The 19,207-nt window shown below is 31.7% G+C and overlaps 1 protein-coding gene across 2 annotated transcripts in view; it reads left to right on the top strand.

Annotated features, from left to right (window-relative positions):
• The first annotated feature begins 2,861 nt into the window (after positions 1 to 2,861).
• LOC149896548 (uncharacterized) overlaps positions 2,862 to 19,207 on the top strand; it is a 42,613-nt gene continuing 26,267 nt past the window's right edge. For both annotated transcript variants that reach the window (XM_090117596.1, XM_090117595.1), the window contains exons 1-2: positions 2,862 to 3,676; positions 16,650 to 17,222. In XM_090117596.1, coding sequence (XP_089973722.1) covers positions 3,049 to 3,676; positions 16,650 to 17,222 — 1,201 coding nt within the window. In that variant the 5' untranslated portion in view covers positions 2,862 to 3,048. The remainder of the gene's footprint in view (positions 3,677 to 16,649; positions 17,223 to 19,207) is intronic.

Here is a 19,207-nt window from a genome sequence, read left to right as displayed (position 1 = left end):
TGGCCGGTAAAGCCGGTTCTACACGTTCGAGCTGTCACGATTATTATAGCTACACGAAGAAAGTATGCGATTGAGGTTTAATGATAAGCTATCGATGTAAAAGTATTTCAAAATAAATGCCGTCGATTTAATTTCTCCGGCCTGATAATAAGCTTGGGAGTAATGATAGTGGATAGGACATTAGGTAGAGAATCGTATGTAATATTGTTTTAATGTTTACGTTTCATTTATAAACTGATATGTATTTGATTGTTCTGAAGATGACTCATTCTAATGTTTAGTTATAATATGCAGGTAAATTTATTTCTTTTTTCTATAAATCGCGGGACAAATTTTGATTAAATTTTATCGAAAGCATGAAATACCGCGAAAGGCTTATCTAAGCTTAATGATATCTCACATAATATAATCATATATTTCTGCGTAAATATGTTGCTTTCTAACGGTAAATAATTATTCAAAAATTGGTCGAGTAATTTTGACATAAAACTGAACACACTATTTAATCGAACAATATTGAATTGATCTTCATAGATTTGATTTCAACGCATCTGATCTTTTCCCTTCAGAGGTAAGTCTTTGATTTATAAAATACCTTAACTTGGCTTTCGCTCGTAATATAAAATCAAAACGTTCAAAAGATAAGTATGTACACGGGAAGAAATTGTATATTGCACTAGCTTTCGCAGCTGCGTCCTCGTAGTCAAAGGAAAACCGTTCCCGTTCCCGTGAGATGTGCCACTCCAAGTGACCAAGTGTATGCCAAATTTCATAAAAAACGATTCAGCAGCTTTTGCCTGAAGAAGCCAAACAAACAATCATTCAAACTTTCGCATTTATAACATTAGTAGAATAGGTCTTATACCACGAGGATTATATTACTTGCGTGAAGTAGATAGTGTGTCCTACAGGTCACAAAGTCATTTAATATCAAACGAAGCTGCGTCTAAAATTAATGAAAATAGTCGAAAAAGATTAAACCTAGTTATTATCTATTTATATATTTTTTGGTAGAGGAGGCAATTGTTGATTGAAGTAGAGATCAAAAACTAAAAATTCTAAAAAGATTAATCCAAGTTAATGTAACTAAGTATAAATTATGAAACATATTCCGAACAAATACATTTACACGGGACGTGTCTCATAATTACCATGCACTTTATAAAAATCAAAACAGTGACATAATATCACATAATATTGTGATTTAAAATTAATTAAAATTGTATTAATTGACACAATATTATGATATTATATAGATCATATTTGCAAGCCAACAAACAAAAAAAAAATACGTGTGGCACTCGGGGACTGCCGCGGTAAAGCTATTGCATGCTATGCCTTCAAGCCACACCTCCGTGCCTGTCGGAGTGGGGAGCGTGAGGTTTTTCGTTACGGAATTTCTCGATTCGGTCCCCACGCTCAAGGCCCGCGATAGAAGCTATGCAATAGCTTAAAAACATACAAACTTACTTAGTTTCTTTGTTGTTATATAAATATCTGTATGCCAATCAATTGCTATAAATCTTTGTAACCATATTTATTTCAATGAATGAATTAAATTTAAATTAAAATTACGTTCTAGGTTACATTAGAAGCGCCATCTAGTTTAAATATGCAGAAAAATCGTTATTTTATAAAAGCTTGTGTACACTTCAGTTAAAAAGCCTCCGAAGGCTGTATTAGCTTATTATTTCTATAGCAAAACTAGATGGCGCTGTATCAAAATAAGAAATATTAAAGATATCTACATTTATTTACGAAACAAATATAAGTAAAATTTATGTTTAAAAGATTACATAAATACTACAACAGTTCATTAGTTACAATATTGGCTACTAACATCCCTAAATAATAATAAGAATAATTTCGATAGACAAGAATTTCTTTAAAACTTACCAAAATTTGCTCTCGTTCCTGCACTACGAATAACAGACAATGACATTTTGCTATCAAAAAGTGTCTTATAGCCTTCTCCTCATTGCTAATTAGAATAAAAGTTAACAAATTCAATTCTATTTTTCTTATTCCTTATGAAAAAATAAAACTTATGTGCTACGAAAACGTAGGTTAAGTGCTACGCGAATAAATAAAACAAAAACCCTCTTTATAATTTTATAACCAAGCTTTACATAAAAAAAAAAATGTATGCGTGTACTAGAGTACACACGTAAGAAGTGAAACTTCTTTATGACCTTAAAAATGTCACAAGTATGGCGTAACGCAAAAATGTCACGCGTACGGCGTAACGCAAAAATGTCACGCATACGGCGTAACGCAAAAATGTTACACTAAATTTTTGTCCAACCCCGATAAAAAAGTTTCATTTCAAAAACAAATTTTTACTTGTAGTAAAAATACATTTTAAAGTATTTTTCATACGAATAAGCTGTAGAAATAGTATTTGTATGAATAATAATTTTCAATTTGAAATAACTGTAACTATCGTATATTATTTACGAATTCACATAGCTTAAAGCTAATTAAAGAAATATTATTATTTTTTTAAATAATTCAGAATAAACGTTGTCACATCAAATAAATTATATTCTCTATTTCGCTTTAGATAGACACAACAACGTAACAACAACGTAATAATCTAGCTGCTAACACAGTCCAAAACTAACCGGAACCAAAACAATTTTATTTTAAGATCTTTTATTATAAAAACCACGTGACCCACTTTTACTTTTTTAACCTCCTTTCAACCATAAACAACCCTGTTTACATAAGCGAGAGCTCACATTGGGGCATGACGTCACGAGTCACAAAACGCGGTTGCCAAGCAACGCTATCATCGCCCCCATTACGTAACAAGCGAACGTCACCAATGCATTTACATAACCCAGCTCCCACAGTGGGGATCACCACCCAACCAGTCCGCGATCAACTTTCCACCGCGAACCACGCGCGCAATCCGTCAAAAAATGAAAATCGACTAGCCAACAAAACAACGGAGTATATCATGCAATATCGATTAATCGAATAATCGGATTTAAACAAACACAGACAGTGGAAGATGAAAGTGAAATTCCAATAGTGGCCGACAACATGTTAGCGAATTGTTTGAAAGTGTTTCTCCTCATGATAGCGGCGTTCACGAGCGCCGAGCGGAGTCGCGCGCTGAGCCTAGTCTATCCCCCTCGTAATGTCCCCATGTTTGTCCCGAAGCGGTACCATTCCCGCGTTTTATTCCTCGATGAGGACGAGTTCGGTCGCGGCGAGATAGACTTAACCGACAAGAGAAAAACAGAGCGGATTAAATTCGACGAGACGCCAGATTACGAATTCACATCTGACGATGATAAACTGAAAGTCATAGACGGTCTGTCGCACAACGAACGGTTCTATGAGCCGCGTTTTAGGGGCTTATACCCGAAGTTGTATCAGGGGCGGTACGGGAGGACTTACGCGCCGAGTTTTTCTTTCGAACCGTATGTACAGCCATACGCACCACCGAGGAATAGTTTTTACGCGCCAACGAGCGGTTGGCGGGCGAGATCGCCGCGCGTAGTGTTCCCTTACGCACCAGAAACCGGGAACTCTATTCACACAAACTCCCATTCAGGGCCCAGTTTGAATGACAATGTTGTGTTCCGTGAACAGAGTATTGGCACGAACGATGTAGCTCCCGAGGATCAGCTGCAGGACATTGCTGGGGACGCTTTCACCGAGAGAGGTACGTTATGCAATGTATTTTACAAATATTATATCTCCAATTGCGTTGGCACTTACATAATGCGCTGAAAAATATTGTCAGTAAAGTTTGCAAGGAATTCGAAATTCAAAAATGACATGAACAGTTCCCGCGTTTGTTTTTTTTTTAATCATAAACAAATTGGCGCAGGCCGCATTTTTGACAGTCGCAACACAGAGTTAAAAGGAAAACTTTGCGCCGTGTTAACCGCAAATACAATGGAACTTTTACCAATTGTGTAGTGACATTTGTGTGCACGCATTTCCCACATATAAATTATCATTTCATTGTCATTACATTACTCGTGAACTTGTTTATGTATCAAATAGTTGCATATATTTAAATATCACTAATTGGATTATATGTACTTTTATTTTAAAATAATAATTAAAAAATAACGATTTTTACAAAAAAAATACTAATAATATATTAAATGTATAATAATAAAAACTTAAATAATTTGAATCTATTTAATTCTTTATTAATTAATCAGTGACATTATTATTTATTTACTTTCTTATAAATTTTCCGTGTTGTCAATCCCCAGCTTTTCTTGACTGTGAGGTAACCATCATTCTATCGTAAATAAATAATATTCATTTGTTTTATAATATAATATTTGTACTTAAATAAATAAAATACGTCGATATGTCTGAAAAAGATAACCCTGCACACAGGAATATAATAAGGAAAAGAAAATTTTCAAAATTAAGAGTATTTTAAAGTCGCTAAAATTTGCTCTACTTTTGAGAAAACTTTCGGTTAGGTTTACACAAAAATAAGCTTGATAACTATTACATACGACAAACTTATCACGTATTCCGAACACAATAAATCGATACCAATATGAAACGCATATAATTATGTCTCATTAGGATAACAACATAATTATAATAATTTTATTATGACATTCAATTGTCAATAATAATTCCATATATGCAAAGATTTATCCATTCCACGTTTTTAAATAGAAATTGGTTAAAACGGGAAAAGAATGGACGGTTGTAAATATGTTATTTTGATAGCGTTTACAAGCGATTTTTTTCTTTAATTTCACTTAGATAGGATTGCAATTGCTTTGCGTAATATTACACTCTCATTTTTGTTACTTGCGTGACAAAATGTGGCGTGTATTCAAATGTAGGGAACTTGCGATTATAATTATCTGTGGCGGTTTGAAAGAAGGTTGAGTTTTCGCTATTTTTAATCTGTTTAATCTGGCCGATTGATAGGCGCGCGAAAATGGAATGAGAATGGATGATTTTTAATTATAATGACGTGTCAATTTCATGCACTTAATCTTCTTATATATAAAAATGAATCGCAAAATGTGTTGGTAAGCGCATAACTCGAGAACGGCTGAACCGATTTCGATAATTCTTTTTTTATTATATTCCTTGAAGTACGAGGATGGTTTTTATGTAGAGAAAACGTAAATATGTACCACGGGCGAAGCCGGGGCGGACCGCTAGTTACAAATAAATATGTTTTCGTTTTTAATCGAGTCGTTGATATTAAAACATTATTAAAATGTTTAAATTTATAAACAAATGCTTCTTAGGTTTCAAATAAAAGTAAAAAAATCCAAGAATGCACATTCAACATGACTCATTGGCTCGATCTCGAAAAGTGTACACACTTTTCTTTTACCTAGACTAGCTTTTCTTATTTTCCCGTTGTTAAAGAATTTTTAGGTTGCAAGGGTGGACCAGTTCCTTAATTCATGTGTTTTTATTTCCTATAGATCTATAAAAATGCATTTCCTGTTCAAGTTCCATTTCAAATCCATACTTATATTATAAATGCGAAAGTAACTCTGTCTGTCTGTCTGTTACTCAATCACGCCTAAACTACTGAACCAATTTTCATGAAATTTGGTATGGAGATATTTTGATACCCGAGAAAGGACATAGGCTACTTTTTATCCCGGGAAAATGACGCAATCCCGGAAATCCCACGGGAACGGGAACTATGCGGGTTTTTCTTTGACAGCGCGGGCGAAGCCGCGGGCGGAAACCTAGTTTATAATATAATATAAAATATTGTCTACTTGTAAAGACTTCCTAAGGGGCTTAACCAAAAATGCATACACAATACACCCGTTGCAGAAAATAAATTAAATTTAATACATGGTAGGTTATTACTTTTTCAGTAATTTTTACCATTGATTAAACTATAAATTTTCATCTTTTATCCACACCTTATTATTTATACCTAATTATTATTTTTTTATTCGAATTGATTTAGAAAATGATCGTACCAAATACAACGATTCACCATAGAAAATCCAGAATTTCTACAATTAACCGTCACCTAACAATAAGCCTTTTTACATTCAAAATAATACGAAAGCAAGAAACAGTGAAAGTATTACAATAATACGGTATATGCAAATTTTAATACATTCGTTTTGTAATTAAATGTTCGTACGTCCTTGTGGCGCCTAAAGCCGGAAGATCGTGCATTGCATAATCGAAACTTTTCTTCTTTAGAGCGATGCGGTAAATATTCTTACTAACGTGTTCTTTTAATTATTTTTGAGTATTATTCGAAAATATTGTCATTCATTCAAAGACCCAAAATTATGAATGAATGAATGAATGAATGAATGAATGAATGAATGAATGAATACTCTTTTCTATTCATTTATGTCTGTATTTGTAAATGTTGCAAGTGCAAGTTTGAAGTCGGTTGTTTTTAACGCAGTTATTGACTTGTATTGTACCTATAGATCTTATTTTGTCTTTGAACGAATTAAGATTCTAAATATTATTCTAAATAAAAAAAATAGGTCCTTTATTAAGGCTAGTGGTACCTACATGTTAAACTTTCTACACGTTATTGCATAACAAAGATGTTTCATGTCAAAATTATGATGTAACATAATACGAGAGCTATGCCATGTTTTGGTTCTGCGGTTAATACATATAGGCTTTTCCTTATAACTTGAGCCTTCACTGTACTTTTACGTGACGCAGCAAAAAGAGCGATGATGTTTTGTTTTTTTTTAACCGACTTCAAAAAAAGGAGGAGGTTATCAATTCGGCCGGTATGTTTTTTTTTTTATGTATGTACACCGAATACTCCGTGGTTTCTGAACCGATTTACGTGATTCTTTTTTTGTTCGATGCGGGATGGTGTCGAATTGGTCCCATAAAAATTTTATTCGGATAGGCCCAGTAGTTTTTATTTTATGAGCATTTTTGTCTGTATTTGTAAATGTTGCAAGTGCAAGTCTGAAGTCGGTTGTTTTAAACGCAGTTATTGACTTGTTTATTTATTTTTTTGTGGCGGTGTAGTATTTATTATTTAGCTGTGATGGCGATGTATTATTGTATAAAGGAAAAAGTTACGTTTAGCAGGGTATATTATTTGTTACCTAAATAGTTACAATATAATACTAGCTTTCCGCACGCGGCTTCGCCCGCGTTTTCAAAGAAAAACCCGCATAGTTTCCGTTCCCGTGGGATTTCCGGGATAAAACATATTCTATGTGTTAATCCAAGTTACCCTCTAGCCTCTATATGTGTACTTAATTATAAGTAGTAGTGTAGTAGGTAGTAGGAAGAATTATGAATACATAATAATACACAGAAATACAGTATGTGTATTTAAATTAGCCTTTAAGAATGTTAGAAGTTAAAAATGTATTTTTGTTTTATTTTTCTTGTAATACATTTGGATGTGTTACTATAAATATTTCTCAATTGTTGAAGTTGTTCAACGGTTTAGGTTAAAGTTTAGTTGCATATGTTATTTTGTTTTGCGAATGAATAAAAAACTAATTAGTGTCAAACGTTTCGCAAAGGTATTGCGAAATACTTACACAAAATAATATCAAAAGAATTGTCTTTTACGATGGCATAAATACTTAATTAGTGTTTTGCATAGTTTAGGACAAGATATATATTTAATACCTATTAATCTAAGCTATTAACTGACGAATTTGTTGTTCTGATTTAGCCACGTGACATAGGATATGAAAAGTCTAACGGCTAACATCTAGCCGATTCTCAGATCTGTCAAAATTTTGTAAAAATCGTTTTGGAGGTCTTTAGTAGCAAATAGCGAGCCGTCATAAAGGTCATTTTTTAAAAAGGTCATTTTTTACAGACAATTTGCAATTAATTCTCTTGGATGCTTATGGATGTACCTAAAAACAGTCTTGACGTTCACTTTCCTATGTTTTTATATAATCTGTCAGCATAGAACATAAACGTGTGACGCTCAAGGTTCGAACATAATTTATTCTCTAACATTAATGTAACAGATGACAATAACATTTCTAGCCCGTGGGAAGACGGGTGAAATGTTTAGTTTCACTGGCTCACAAAAAGATAGCATCGAACACATTGTGCGATACGAAAGTAAGTTTATATTTTGAATGTTTACGATTGTAATGTGATTTGGAGCGGTTTCTAATTTGACTGTTACTTCCGAGTTTGGTGTGGTCTGGGTCCGTATTATGTACCTTTTATTTCCAGGCATATTACGCCCAGAATTGAACTAACTGGCAAATTCATATTATACCATAATTAACCATGGCTGGTTATTGCGATCATAATATCTGAATGACTGAATTTGCCAGTCAGTTCAATTCACGGCGTAAACTGTCTGGAAATAAGCTGTCATAATACGGCCCTGTTATCAAACTTTGTACCCCATGGTAGGATTTAGATGGACGTTTAGAAAAGATTTTGAAGTGATACTTCTTTAGGCGCGTTGAGAGGAAAATTTCAAGGTCGCGTCATGGCAATATTGTATGGTAGTCAGTTCTTCTCAATAATATATAACTTGAAATACCTCAATAATAAAATAATATAATTATTAAAACTAGGATAAAAAAGAGCTTGTATGTGTGTGTGTGTGTGCCGGGCACACGTGTCAGAAGGGAAACTTCTTTAGCAAGATTCAAAGTCGTCGCCTTACTCCAAAGTAGTTAATAAAGGTAGGATACATAAGGAATATACATTTATTTAATAAAATATAATATGAAATAGAAAGGGGGCAACGTGAAGCAGTTTTAATAAATTTTACGAATTTAAAAATATTTTCTACAACTAAGATTGGAGAAAGTGAATTTTTACTCAATTAAATGTAAATTAAATACGATATGACCTTGATTTTATATCTTAGTAAAGAAATTAACTAGAACATACAAAAAATGTGGGGTTTTTGTCGTGAAAAAGAAATGTAAAAATATACAATACAGAGTTTAAAAAGATTAGAACAAGATAATTTTCCTTCAAGATCTTCATTAAGATAATTTTTAAATTCTTGGCTTATTAGAGAATTCTTCTTCTAATTATTTTTTAAGAGTTAAAATTGAAATGAAAACTTTATAAAATTTAACTCGTTAAGAGATATTTACATGATTATATTTTATTCTAATTTGCCAGTCAGTTCAATTCACGGCGTAATCTGTGTGGAATCAGATGTCATCATCAGATCAGACGGCCGCGGCCCCAGGAATACATTATTGAAGCTTACAACTTATAAGACATGAGACAAGTTATCGCTAACGGTATATTTCGTATGCTTAAAGTTTAAGTTGCGTAACCGAAATATTTCCACAACGTTCATACAGCTGTCGTACGATATATTATCGTAACGGTACCACAGATCATAATATAAATTATAATATTGACGGTATTATAGTTTAGTCTCCCATTTATAACAGTACTGTAACTAAATTAGGTACCTACTATTTATTGGTATATGTTTACGTTTTCTCGCAGAACCATCCTCGTACTTCAAGGAATATTTTATAGAAATAATTAACGATATCGGTTCAGCCGTTCTCGAGATTTGCGCTTACCAACTCATTTGGCAATTTTTATGATATGTATCGATAAATTTTCATAAAATTTGATTATGCATGTAAATAATTGTAACATAGATTCTTCTAAATGATCTATTTTTATTTATTTTTTTTATTATTTTATCTGCGATTCAGTGTTAGATTCCACACTACAAAAATAATTTTTAAAGATGGATTTTTTGTTATTTATTTTAATATCGTTTTTATATCACGTTTAATGTAAATTGTAAACAGAATATTATGAATGTTTCGACCAAAGAGAGTCGTTTACTACTCTAGGCTCAATTTCATGTGCATAGTTTGGAAAACATTGCTTAAAGTATGTAGTCTATAATATAAAAATGAATCCCAAAATGTGTTGGTAAGCGCATAACTTGAGAACGGCTGAACCGATTTCGATAATTTTTTTATTATATTCCTTGAAGTACGAGGATGGTTTTTATGTAGAGAAAACGTAAATATGTACCACGGGCGAAGCCGGGGCGGACTGCTAGTTTATTAATAAATTTGAAAAATAAAAGCTAGGTATCTGATAAAAGTTACAATACTATGTCACAATTGTTATGTTTTCTTTACTATTAGCATGGCTCTGGTAAATACGAGTGTATTACATATGTCAAACATTTTTTTCTTCATAATTGGTGCCATAATGTCATGACTCATGACACGAATAAATTGCGAATAACAGCCCATTATAGCAAACATTTTGGTTAAATATGCAATTTGACGGTGAAAGTAAGAGGTAAATATTAGCATAGTGTGTAGACTCGATATGGTATTACTATTTTTTATCTGTGCCGCTTTTTGACGTTTTGTACAGAGTATAAAAGAGATGGTTTTGGGTTTTGTTATAAGTTGATGTTGCGATAGAATGTAAATAATACATTTTAAAATATATTCGAGATAAATGTATTTAGAGAGATTAAAGGCAAAGAATAGAGATAATATTATAACTTACAGAAGTAGCAATTTTGTATATTCGTTAATTTTGTATATTTGTATATTTAATTTTGTATATTATTTATTTATTCTAATACTAGCTACTAAACTTAGTATTTCTAAAAAATAAAATTTCACCTTACTGGCATGATATTTAAAGAAACAGTGAAGTTTATTAGTCTTTAAAATATAGCATTCAAAAGCTCAAACTATCGTCAAAATTCATATGGAAGCTAACCCAACCAAAACAAAACAACCAATTTACGTAAATATAGCATAAACGACCTCCTTTCAAAGTTGGTTAACTTCCGAATGACCAGTTTCAGTGACATTTGATAATTATATTCACGTAATATATTATATAAGTATGGGTAGGTTCAGTATCGGTGACCTGTGTGACGACTTCCTAGGAGGGATTTCTCTGCTTTGTTTTGTAGGTGAACTTTATAATTTTTATGGTAATAAATATGAATTATATTATGGAGAAAGAGTAGTTGAGATTGCGGTAAAAGCTGAAATACCACAGACAAATAATCCATCTTTAGTTTTAGAGATTAACCAGAAAGGATGAGAAACCAAAAACGGAATGTTTGTCTGTATGTATTTTTTATATAAAATCAATCGAAGTTTGACTCCACCTGGATTTTGAAGTATTTTCATTTCAAATTTAATTTAACTATAATATTTAACGGACTTCAAATAAAAATATTATTTTGCAATGTATTTTTATGGTTTAGAGTTCCGGCCAAATACAGAACTTCATTTTATTTTGAGAAAGAATTCGTTCCATATAATTTCATGCAATTATCGCATATTCTTTAATCGTCCTACATTTACTTTAACGAAGCGAACGGTGAAGACAATTTATTATTATAATATTGAAATATTATAATTGAACCGAATGAGGAAATAAATTAATTATTTCCCTTCATTTTCATAGTTTACGATACCTATTAGACAATTTTAATATAGATAATATAACAGTTTCAACACGATAGCTGTAAAGTCGAGCATAGGTATTAAATTTATGCAACGTAGTTTTAACACGAGAAATAATTCATATTGCGATTATTTAGAATCTAAATTTTAGATCAATGTTTTATCCAAATGCAGGTGAAGTTAGAAAAAGATTAATCTCGTTTTTTAAGAACATTATATTCTCTCCATCATAAGTTATTTTTCAACTACATTTATCCCGGATAAACATTCTTTGTCTATGGTCGGAATATTTTTTATCTGTAGGTATTTTTATAGTCTATGCTTCCTTATCCCTAATCAAAATGTTATCTTTATTTAAAAAGGTCTTTGGTAATAAGAGTGTTTCTCGTAACTATTTTAATGTGTGATTTTTATCTAAAATAATGTATTTTTTATACAAATTAGTTTGTAGGTACATAAATTTACTTCACCGTTATAATGTCACTGCAACTCGGTTTACGCGGCGTGTGTTAAGGGGAGGATATTGGATAAGTTATATTAAAAATATTATTTATTTTTTAAGTGAAAATATTGGGACCACTGAAAATATTGAGAATCAAATAAATTAGATTATTTTCATGGAGAAAAGTAAGGTAATAATTTTGATAAAATTTAATTAGGTATATGTTTTAAGATTAATTAGGCATCGCAGTAGTTTTTTCTATATATTTAAACTATACAATATGATTGTACTTAAAATTAAGCATATCAATGTTAGTTTAAAATGTCTACTTTGTTAAAGTTGAGTAGTAGTAGTAAAATCATGGAAAAATCAAATTTTAAATACATACAAGAGTAAATAAAGCATGCAAAATTAAATTTAGACCTTTGCAAGTCTGATTAAATTAATTTTGTTTTCTAAATAATAATAACACAAAATGCAAATGCACTTTTTTAACAGTTTGTTGTTTTGGTTAACAATATTCCACACCACTTCCCCTTAAAAGAAAGATTTCACTGTCGCTTGTAAGCACGCACACACAAACGTGTATTCGTCCCGTTCATTTACCTATTTCCTGTATGCTCTATCTCTTTCCTGCAATGTCATTGACACGGGTGCATTATTCTGTTGCGTTTAGCTAGTTTTTACTCGCCTCCGTTTATTTTTCGAAGAAAATTAAATTTATATACGAGTATAATTGAAGTAATCAAAATATGTTTTATTCGTTTTAATATTATTTAAATGATTCAACTTTGATGTTATTTTTAACGAGCTGCAACAAAAAGTGGTTCTACTTTCGACTATAGGTAGGTTTTTTCTTTTAATTCTTTTGTGTCCAAACTATATGTCTGTCTGTCTTGCATAGTATCTTAACTGAACGTAAAAAATAATATAGATTGTGAGTACGTGGTACTTACCTAATTAACATTTTAAATTTTAATTGTTTAACCGTTATAACAAAAAGCTATATCAGAAAAGATGCATTTCACATTTTTGTTTTAATCATGTTTCATATAAAGACAAAGTCCATACTAATATTATAAATGCGAAAGTAACTCTGTCTGTCTGTCTGTTACTCAAACTACTGAACCAATTTGCATGAAATTTGGTATAGAGATATTTTGATACCCGAGAAAGGACATAGGATAGGTTTTATCCCGGAAATCCTACGGGAACGGGTTTTTCTTTGAAAACGCGGGCGAAGCCGCGGGCGGAAAGCTAGTATATAATATGTTTGCTATTTAGGCGTATGTATTCACGGATGTGGTGTTTCCAAACGGTTACGACTTAGGGACCTTCAAGAATAGAGCGTCCTACCAGCAACGCACTGACAATGTCCCCGGCATTACTGGTGCCTATGGGCGACGCAGTACACTTAACATCAGGTGACGCGTCTGCTCTGTTGCCTCCTCTTATAAAAAAAAATGTGTGCATGTACTAGTGTACCTACACACGTAAGAAGATGGCGCGTAACGGATTATGTCACGCGTAACGCAAAAATGTTACACTAAATTTTTTTCCAATCCCGATAAAGAAGTTTCACTTCAAAAAAACGGATTTAAAACACAATCTTCGGAAGTATAAACGTTGTTTTTAGTTCCAGCATTAAATCCAGGAACTTTCCGCAATATAAATTGTGTTCGTTTTTATCTCGCTCCAAGTCAGGGGGAGAAACTAGTGAATAAATAATAGACAGTATCAAGCACGTACATCTAGGTGAATTTCACTTCAAGAATAGAACAAAGATTCAATTATTATATTCCATGTAAGGACTTTAATATCATTTATCATTTTTATAAGCTACTGGCGGTCCGCCCCGGCTTCGCCCGTGGTACATTTTTACGTTTTCTCTATATAAGAACCATCCTCGTACTTCAAGGAATATAATAAAAAACGAATTATCGAAATCGGTCCACCCGTTCACGCGTGATGTCGTGACAAGTGACAACGCGAAACGGGTTTCATTTATATATATATATATATATATGTTATACATATATGTAATACATTTTTCTATACCTACATTAAAATTATTGTATTTGTAAATCATTTGAATTTAAAAACCTAAACATTCAAATTCATGTTATACAATATACATGTTCTAAATTAAAATAGTGTAACTACTTAAATATGAATTAAAAATAATGCAATGTTCCGATAGAAAAGCTTATATTCTATTCCTGTGTGTAATCACTTATCTATCAGTGTGTCAAAATTCATCCGAATATGTTCAGCCATTTCATCGTCATTGAGTAACATATATCTATTGATACCAGTAATATTCTTGTGACCTGCAATAAGTAGCTTATGTATATGTATATTATACAGCGTATCCATTGCATATTACGATAAAAGGAAAATCCTACACTTTCGCTTTTATTTATATGAACATGATTTTCCAACTATATCGCCTCGAGATATATTTCAAAAGTATCTTTTCCTCTTGCGATAAATTGTAATATATCCGTAACTACCTTTAAAATTCTCAACATTAAGATGACCTTCTCACCACGGTAATAACCGAAAAAGTAGTCGAATTGAGAACCTTTTCGAGAATTGAGAATTTGTCCTTTGCCTGAAGGTTGCCTGGCAGAGATGGCTTTGAGCCATAAGGCCGCCATTTGTACATTTTAAATGGTTTTGTTTTATGTACTTTCATTTTAATATGTTGTACAATAAAGAGTAAATAAATAAATAAATGATATAATTTTCAATCAGGAGATTAAATTGAGGATTGAACACAATATTTCACGCTCTACTGACATAATTATGAACTCTTTCAATCAATATGGCTGTTTATGATGAATAGTTTTTAGATATTAAGGGCCGATTTTTCGATGCTTAATGGATAAAACTTATCCGTCCAATAAAGTATTACACGATAATATTAAAATGTCACGTAAACTGTCAAATACGGGCAATTAGAATACGTTTTTAAAATGGTAGTTTTATACATTATTCGACGAATAAGTTTTATCCAAGCATTGAAAAATCGGCCCTAAATGAAATACGTAAGACAGCATAAAATAATCATTGCGATAATAATACAACAGTCTTGAATTAAAGACTTTTTTACTCTTTTGTTTATTAATATTAACCAAAAATGAAAATAATTAAATTAAAAATTAAGTTTTGCGTTATTTGTCACACACCGATTCGCGTGAAAGTCAGTGATAAGGACTTACACTGCTTTATTCATTATATTATATTATCTACAATCATCATGTGTGTCCCGCCTCGTAATCGATTTTTTTCTATTCTTTATAAATTTATATTTATAAAGCATTTGAATGCCTTAAAACCAAAAATATCAATTTCTACAATCATCATTTAAATTTCCGTGTCCAAAATACATATATACGTAGAAGCAAAAAAAAACATTATTTTTTTATTTTTGACGTAATTTGCTGACGCTACAGGCCCACTTACCGGCCGAGAAAAGTACTAACGATTGCACAATCCGTTTAGCGTTCGTCTCTACTATCGATAATTTCGTCCTATTATGCACAACACTGTATACTTGTCTAGTCTTGGTGAAGGTCTTACGTCTGTGGTAACTTTTAGTTTTTGAGGACGGCAACACATTCGTTATGTAGTTTAATTAGTTTATGCCTAAGAGCGCTGGCCCAACAAATGATCGTCGATGTTTGCCGCCGTTACGGCGATTATTTAAAAACCCTACAATGACGGACGAGACATTTAGGCCCTCTACAGTGGGCAATGGGCGAGTAGAGGCAATCACGATATTATGGAAGCAGATGACGCGTCTGCACGTAAGAATGAATGAATGAATGAACACGTTATTTGCACCAGTAACAAAATAATAACAAAAAACACAAACAATAGAAATACGTACAAAAAGGCGGCCTTACCGCTAATGCAGCGATCTCTTCCAGGCAAACTTGGGTAGATCATGAGAATTACGTCGTATAGTGGGTCGATGGTGCACAACATTATTTATAATAAATTAAACTACTTATAATAAATAAATTATAATACATACACGTAAGCACGTTTGCTTTTCGATATAATAAAAAGAAACAGTAATAAAATACTAGATGCTTATAATTCAGATTCAGTTTTTTGTAAACAACTTTTGGGTAGGTAATAATGAATTATTTTAGCATAAAAAGTAAATAATTTAACAGTAATACAGACAGACGTAAATACTTAGGTAGAGTCATTGCAATAGTGTCCTTCACGAGATTTCAAACAAATTTTAGGTGAGGATCTTTTGCCCATAAAATAATATAATTAGGATAGTTCAATGCCGAAAGCCCGTTAAATATAAACATTCTAAAATATTTTTTCATGTTCGGATATATTTATAGCATCAGCAAGTTAAATTTGGTAACATACTATACATACTTTCGTTTTTTATACATTTGGAGATAATACCGATACGAACGAACATAAGAGGCTCATCCAATTCTGTCCTTTTTAGTGACAATGAAAGCTAAATCAAGAATTAAAGTATATTAGAAAATATTCACTAAAGCAGAAATCCTTAAATTTTTTAACTAAACAGAATAAAAGATAAGAAACGGAACGTAGTTTTAAACTATTTTATGTGGTTTCATTTGATATAAATATAAGTCAACATAATCTCGATGCATAATACATTATTTAATTTATGTAAATAAAATTTAAAGTTTTTCTATTAAGCTTAAGTTGTTGTACATATTACAATTGGTTTCATTCGGTGTTGGTTTCATCCTTAATCACTTTCTAATCAAACATAAAATTCAATCATCTTTTTTTCTTAATTCAAACAGATGCCAACGACCCACATCGAGCTCAGAAAATTTACAAACGAATGGAGTTTAAAACGAGAACATTTTACGTACAAAAAATGCCCTTTAAGCTACAAAAACCAATGTTCGTACAAACAGAAACGAAGCTGCCATATATAAAAAGAAATTCTTACGAGTATCCGAACTCGACGCAAGAAGTGCCAGAGTTCAAGCCAATATCCGATGCACAGATATCGAAAATTAATCAGTTAATCAAGGATGTTGCCAGTACAAAAAACGTGCCACAGAGTACAAATAGTTATAGACAAGGGAGGAATTTAGATAGTATACCAAGTGATAGTAAAATATTAGAATCCGTGACGGATCTACCTGAGAAAGACAGAAAATATGAGGACGCTTGTCCGCAAGGAGGAACTTGTGAATTCTTTCTAGCCTGTTGGATGAAGGGCGGGCTTCTAGAAGGTTCTTGTGGTGGTTTGCTTAAGAGTTGCTGCCACAGAGTAGCAAAATCTGGTCTCCTTGGAGTGCAAGACTCGAATAGTATCGAATCGCCTTTCGAAGGATTCAGTTATGGTCCCGTTATAAATGACGAGAGTAAGTCAACAATTAATTCAGTTGGATGTATGTCACACCGTTGCGTAACACCAATAATATAATCGATGTTTCTTTTTTAATTCACAGATATTCATCAATATGATAATTTAAACTCAATTATATAAATAGAAACGAGTTTGTTTTGAACCAATTCAAAAGCTCTTAATCATTATAGGTATCATGAATAATTTATCAAATAATGTTATCTGTACAATACAAAGACGTATAATTGCTATGAGTGAATACATATTTATTTTGTAAATATATTATATTACGTGTGAAAGTAAAAGTTTACCGAGAAATGCAATTAATATGAATTTAATATTAAGTTCCTGCTTCTGAGGATGTCAAAGTAATCTCAGCGTTTATGATTCTTGTTAGGACCTAAATTGCTTCCTAGCTGACATTTGTGCACTTAACAAATTTCTCTTGTGTTATCTAATGATTCATTTAAAATGTGACCTATTGTTAATGAGATAAGATTCACTTTTAAATGTAAAAGTTACGTTGCATTTATATCCGAAAAAGAAGACTATACTTACCTACTAAAAATGTTGAAACAATACGATTATTTTGAAAATGTATGCTGAATTACGCAACGGTGTGACTAAGTCCTAGAAATTGGACCTAACGGACTAACAGAGCTCAGATGTGGTCGTGCGGCAAGACATAGGTAGGAAAGTTCCAGATAATTTTCAGGTATTTTATTATTCAGGTACAATTAATGTAAATATATATCTTTCTAGCTCTTCTAACTATGTCTTGCTTCCTCACATCTATTTATTTATTATATTTACTTACAGTACTAATAAAATATATGCTTTTCTTTGCATGCTTCTACAGGTTGAAGGTAAGTGGATTTATTTATTTATATTTATAATTACTTTTTTATTATCTATGCAATTTTCCCAAGTTTTTCATGCCTTTTTATGTTTATGGAAATTTTATTCATACTATTTTGTGTATTGTGTATTTCTTTACATAAGTACCTATAATTAATTTTATATTTTTCATTAGGTGCTATTATTATTTCAAAATACGAAATAAAGTAGGTTTTGGTTAATTAACATAAAATAATAAATAATATTGTTTATCATAATTTTAACGTTCATCATTTTAATAAGGCCCTTTTAATATCATGTAGATACAAATATTCATCATCATCATCGGCTATGCGGGTTGGTGGATGTCGTCGAACTCATGTCGAACTGGTATGTCTTATAAGACATATTGGCTTTATCACGATACGTATAGATTATTACGTAGATTCAAATACAGATAAAAACAATGTACGGAAAAAATATTATCTATGTTATACGGCAAATACGTTTTACAATATTGTTTGAGAACTGTTATTTTATTTTTATTTTTCTCGTCTAGAATCGAAGACTGGGTTATCATCATTACCTACATACTATAAACATTCGTAAATATTGATTCTTCATAAGTAGGTATCATACAATCTTCAAGAAAATAATGTAAATTAAATTATTATACAAGGTGAAAACGTGTACGTGGCAAACTGAATTTAATAAATTGTTATAGAAATTATTGCTCATTTTAATCTATTCGTTTTTAAACAGACAAAAAATAAATAGCTAACTAAGGCCCTTTATAATTAGTACAATATTTATAATTCGTCCCGAATACAACCAAACATAACATTTTTAATAGTTTATTTATAAAATAGGTGTTACTTAAATACAAAAACACTTATAATAAAAAAAAAAAATACTTCAATCGTAACAAATATTTACGTTTTAATAACATCAACACATCCGTATACCTACTACGTCCAACAAATTAGTGTTAATTGTATAAAAAGGCACATTTTATCCCAAAATCTTCAAGGTGATTCATTTACATGATTGTGTAATGCACTTTCACTGGCGCCAGTGCGTGACGTGTGGTAGGCGGTAGTGTACACGCGCGACTATAAGTCGCTGCGACTAAAAAGTCGCACGTTTGTTTGTAGCTTTTTTGTG

This window comes from Colias eurytheme, chromosome 28, assembly GCF_061535395.1.
Source record: "Colias eurytheme isolate Ceu_HAF_F1 chromosome 28, ilColEury1 Martin Lab GWU primary, whole genome shotgun sequence".
Classification (NCBI taxonomy): Eukaryota; Metazoa; Arthropoda; class Insecta; order Lepidoptera; family Pieridae; genus Colias; species Colias eurytheme.
Note: the sequence above shows the minus strand (reverse complement) of the source record. Positions and strands in the feature narration are given on the sequence as shown.